At 39.6% G+C, this 5,402-nt stretch overlaps 1 protein-coding gene across 1 annotated transcript in view; it reads right to left on the bottom strand.

Moving 5' to 3' along the window:
• Nucleotides 1–5,402, bottom strand: part of LOC106878006 (uncharacterized) — a 172,732-nt gene that overhangs the window by 3,278 nt on the left and 164,052 nt on the right. Inside the window, exons 6-7 of the mRNA XM_052972897.1 lie at nt 1,571–2,988; nt 422–639 (exon numbers count right to left, since the gene is read on the bottom strand). Coding sequence (XP_052828857.1) covers nt 422–639; nt 1,571–2,988 — 1,636 coding nt within the window. The remainder of the gene's footprint in view (nt 1–421; nt 640–1,570; nt 2,989–5,402) is intronic.

Here is a 5,402-nt window from a genome sequence, read left to right as displayed (position 1 = left end):
TATAACTGTATTATCCCCACTCTGCCAACAAATTCTCTGAACAAATAGACAAGTTAGTGACATTGATAAAAAATATTTTTATATGCTTCAACCCATACAGCATATTCACACTATCACATTGTATTACACAGAATACTGCCGATTGCCCACATGCACACAACTGTACTGCACACAAGACAGAATTACACCATACACAACATTGGACCACAGCCAACACTAGACCACATACATGACATCCCAGAGCCTTACACTACATCTTTCACACCATTCACAATGTCATACTAACACCATGTGTAACCTTCGCTCTGTCTTCTTTACATCTTGGCTTCTTTCAACCATTCACTCTCTGCTGCATTAAAAATCTTCTGGAGATGACAACCATTATTGAATGGCAACAAGAACAACATAAAAGAGCACTTACTTAGCTGGACCTCCACAAGGACTGGTCTTGTGGTTTATGTCAGTCCAGATGACAACATTCTTGCGACCAGTTGTCTGTGACTGGCCAACGGTGAAAGTCAGGCGTGATTCAAATGCCTTCTGCAATAACTTCAGTACCTCGTTGCCGTCGCGGTTGTTGGGTAGATAGGCCGTACGACATGTACCATGGTAACGTTTTCCTGGGTTTGGATGGCATGACTGTCAATAGAAAGGCATATTATGTGAAGAACCATTGTCCTTTTCAGTTCTAAAAATTGTAACACAAACAAAATGTTTTTGACGCCATACACAGACACAAGAACTCTTTGACATAACGGAAATCTTCTATTTGCTCAATGTATTCTTAGAAAAAAAATCAATAAATATTTGAAGAATTTAAAAATCACTAAAATATTCTTGCTGTCAATGATTTCAAATCTTCAAGGGTTTTGCCATTTTCAGCTGTAAATGGAAGCAGCAGGAATTAAAGGAAGACCATAAACTTGATTTATGAGAGAATAAAATTCCTTAAAATGATTTTTGTCATATTTTCTGAGGATCACAGACCAATTCAATAATCCAATGCTTATTTATCACTTTTCTGGATTTCCTTCCAATAAGTGACTTTAATCGAAGTATTTGGTCAATTGGCACCTCGTGGATGAAGCAGGGTAGATGGAAACTGTGATGGTGGTGGGAGGAAGTCCATTGGATGGATCATACGAGTAATTCTAAAGGGCCACTCTTGTCACACATCATGATTCTGCTTGACAAGAGCCCAGTACTGGAATACTCGACCACTTCTATGCTAATGAAGAGGTTGTTGTCGAGTTGATCAAACAACTAGAAGACACATGGTTAAAACTGAGGGACATCCGTTTACTTTAGCTTTTACATCAAATCTGAAGCTATGTTTCTGAAAGGTATATGTTACATTTCATATATATACATGTATACACACATACATACATACATCGAGATAGATAGATAGATAGATAGAGAGAGAGAGAGAGAGAGAGAGAGAGAGAGAGAGAGAGAGAGAGAGAGAGAGAGAGAGAGAGAGAGAGAGAGAGAGAGAGAGAGAGAGAGAGAGAGAGAGAGAGAGAGAGAGAGAGAGAGAGAGAGAGCGATAATGAAATAGTAAACTCACCTCTTGTATACCATCAGGTATTGTATAGTTAATGACAATAGTTCCATTGGCTGTCTCATATCCGGGCAATTTCAGTTTATGTTCCATTGTCACACACATTTTGCCGTTCTTGGGCTGATCCCCAACAATCGGTGCATACACGGTGCCACAGTCAGGGCAGACAGGTTTCTTCTTCGTGATTTCACGGTAGCACGCTTTACACAAGCAGTGACCACAGCACAGTTCTTCCCGCTGTCCAATTCTCTCTCGACAGCTACTACACAAGTCACGCTCTTTGTCCAGAAGAGCATTGATGTGGTTTGTTGCACGCATATCATAATCTCCGTCCTTCTTTGATTTGTCTGTGTCTTTCTTATTCTTTTCTCCACGATGGCTTGACGATTTAGATTCTTTCTCTGATGTACTCTCCATGTTTTTTGGCGGTTGGAAACCGGAACGGGGTTTCGACGAGTCTTTAGAATGGACTTTTTGTGATGTACTCAATAGTGCTTGCTTAACAGAAGTAGCTTGGTGACCTTTGGACGGCGTTGATGTCGCAGAGCTGCAGGACGCCTTGGAACCTTTTGTTTCTTTGCTGCTACATCCTTTTCCTCCATCTTCACAATTACTGTTAACATTGTTGCTACCGTTTGTGTTGTTGGTTGCATTAGCAGCATTCTTCTCATCTTTTTCCAGATGGCATGAAGTGGATCTAGCCAGCCTTGCGCCGACGCGAACATCCATGTCACTTCCACCTACAACGCTAGACTGTATTCGGTTTCGCACCACCGACCCCACAGAACTGGATCGTTTTCGGTCCAGATTAGTCTCTCTAATGGCTCCCAGAGTTGTTTTAGTTTGATGAATTAAAGCTGAAAGGCACGATGTGACTCCATCTGGACTCTCTTCATCGATTTTGCAATCAGCTTTCTTGCGGAAATTTAAAGAATTTGCTTTCTGTTCACAGTTGGTTTGTGCATCGTTGTTCTTCGTCATGCAGCCATTCTCCAGTTGGCACATTGCTTGGGTGTAGGAGGGACTGCGACGAGGTGAACCCAACCCTATTGGTTTATTAACCTCTGATGGTGCTGGTGGTTCTAACTGGGACTCTTTGGCAACCAACTGTTTCTTTACTTTTGCATCACTGGTCTTTGGTTCTGCAGAAACATTGGCGGCTTTCTTTGTCTGCTGTGAACAATGTCTTTGAGATTGTTTCCTACAAGAAAATTTATAACGCTCCAGGGCAGCCTCTGTGATTTCTTTAGAGTCCATCGAATTCAGCTGGTTGAGGATGATGATGGCAAACGTCACGCTGTCACGGTCGTTGATCACGAGTCGGATGTCCTTCAGTAATTTCGGCGTATTCTCGTCACTGGTATAAATGAGCAGAGCGTCGTAGAAAGCATTGATGCTCAAGTCAAAATCAACTCCAAATGAACCTGAACTCAACACAAGAGAGAGAGAGGAGGAAGAGAGTGAGAAAGTGAAGTTGAGATGAAGAACTGATTGATATAAGATTAGTTGTGATGGTGGTCGTCATGGTTAATGGCAATTGATCAATATTGAGGTGATGATAAGGAATGGTAGGTTGTGATGGCAATGGGAAATGGAGAAGGTAATTGCAAGAGGAGGATAAGTATAAGGTAGTCTAGTGCTATGGTGTGGTCAGAATGTGTGCATATAGAGTTGTGGTCAGTCAAAGCTGACCATATTTATGTACAAACCTGGATAAGATTTTTTGAAGAAGACTGGTAATTGCACATACGTGCAAGTGTCCCTTCTTCACACCACTCATGTCCAGCAAAGGGAAAGGCTGGTGCCAATGTTGTCCAAGATATTGCTGTGAGAATCTAAAGAGTCAGGACAGACTCCATAATGCATTTCACTTGACCCTTCAACTAATTCACGGCTCATGATTGGTGTTCCAAAAGGATGAAAGGCAAAGTTGAGCTCAGCAAGATTTCAACTCACAGAGTCAGAAGAAATACTGTGAGATATTCTGTCCAATGTTCCAATGACTTTATTAATTCACTGGTATAATGGTATGTGAAATAATGAGATGTGTAATATGGTGATTGTCGTTGAAGTTGGATCAGATACAAGTTGGTGATAGTTTAGTAAAGATATGTTTTATATACATACATGTACATATATATATATATATATATATATATATATATATATAATGTGTGTGTGTGTATAGACACACACACACACACACACACACACAAACATACACGCATATGTATATGATAGTGGTTGTTCAGTTAAGAGGTATGGAGAGATCCAGAACAAGTGGCAGATACATTTCAAAGTTGTACCTGTTGGGTTAGTAACTTCATCTGAGATGGTCATGTAAGGAAGTAGAAATAATTGAAAAGGACTTATTTTAACCCCCAGTGATCAGCTCACAGACTTTTGTGATGAAATCGTTTGACAATTGTTTAAAGACAATGCTACCAAGAAATATACAAAAGTAAATGCAACAGTTTTTGTCTAAAATGGATTTTCTTTGGAAATGTTTGTGACGGTTTTTGTTGCATTGATTTTGTTATGTATTCCTTTCTATTTCCTTTCTATGAATTAAAACTAGAAGTAACTTGAATGCACCCCACTGGTATTAACTCCCTGATCCATTCTGTGTACAGAATGAAACAGTTTGTCGGTCAGTTGGCTCAGTTCAACCAATTGGACCAAGAGGTTTCCATGGTGACCATTTTAAAACATTTATTTTGCTTATAGTATATTTCTAGGATTACAGTAACCAACTCCTAAGCTGATAGGTTATGACTTGAATGATGTTATTGGCTGTTATTTCTGACCGGTCAAGTGACCAATTGGAGGCTCTTCTTTGACTATGATGGTTGTTGTTTAAGCCTTTCTCAAACCTATTTGAGCAGCTCTACGATCAAAGTTATTGAAGCCAAGGTCATCTCAGCCTTTTATGGACGTACGTATGACTGGTATTTTACAGACAAGAAAGTAAATTCCAAACGCAGTACAGCTGTGAAAACAGCAGGAAGATTGGGTATTTTACCTTTATAAGACAGGAAAAGTTGTCGTCAGATGGCTACGGGACTTGAACCCACACCTCTCTAATACTGATTGAGTAGTCTACCAATGAAGCTACAACAGCTGACAACATTTTATGAACAAACTTTGGAAGCATTGAATGTGTTTGGTATTTTACAAAGAAAGTAAATTTCAAATGCAGTAAAACTGTAAGAACAGCAGAAAGATTGGATATTTTACCCTTATAAGACAGAAGAAGAGGGTATGGGTTTGACTCCCATAGCCATCTGCTGGCAATCCAAACTTTCTGCTATTTTTACAGCTTTAGAGTGTTCTTGCCTGTAAAATATCAAGAACGTTCGATGCTTCCAAAGTTTGTTTATAAAATATATGCATGATTATATTACATAATGTGCTGCTCTTTTTTAAGATTGTAGGTGAGATTTGGCTACTATTTTTAGCATGTCTAATGACCATGTAGACTATGATGGTGGGTAAGAAGAACGTTGGCAGAGAGGAATCTTTGTTAGTGAATATTGCCTAACAATCAGTAGAATGGAAAGCAGGCTGGAGTAACAGGGACCATGAAAATGGCCAGGGCTGTTGATAAGGGAAAGGAGGTGGTAAAATGGGGCGGGTCAACTGTAGATTCAATAAAGCTATCATCAAAGACATTCCAGTTATGACCATCCTGCCTTTCTACAGAACTACATGATGTGGTGAAAAGACAGGATGATGGATAGGGTAATTAAAGTGGTGTGTAGCCAACACTGTGACACTTATATATACGTCCATAAATACACATCCATATATATATATATATGCATCCACATCCATACAT

The sequence above is a fragment of the Octopus bimaculoides genome, chromosome 14 (assembly GCF_001194135.2).
Source record: "Octopus bimaculoides isolate UCB-OBI-ISO-001 chromosome 14, ASM119413v2, whole genome shotgun sequence".
Classification (NCBI taxonomy): domain Eukaryota; kingdom Metazoa; phylum Mollusca; class Cephalopoda; order Octopoda; family Octopodidae; genus Octopus; species Octopus bimaculoides.
This window is presented reverse-complemented; position numbering and strand designations above follow the sequence as displayed.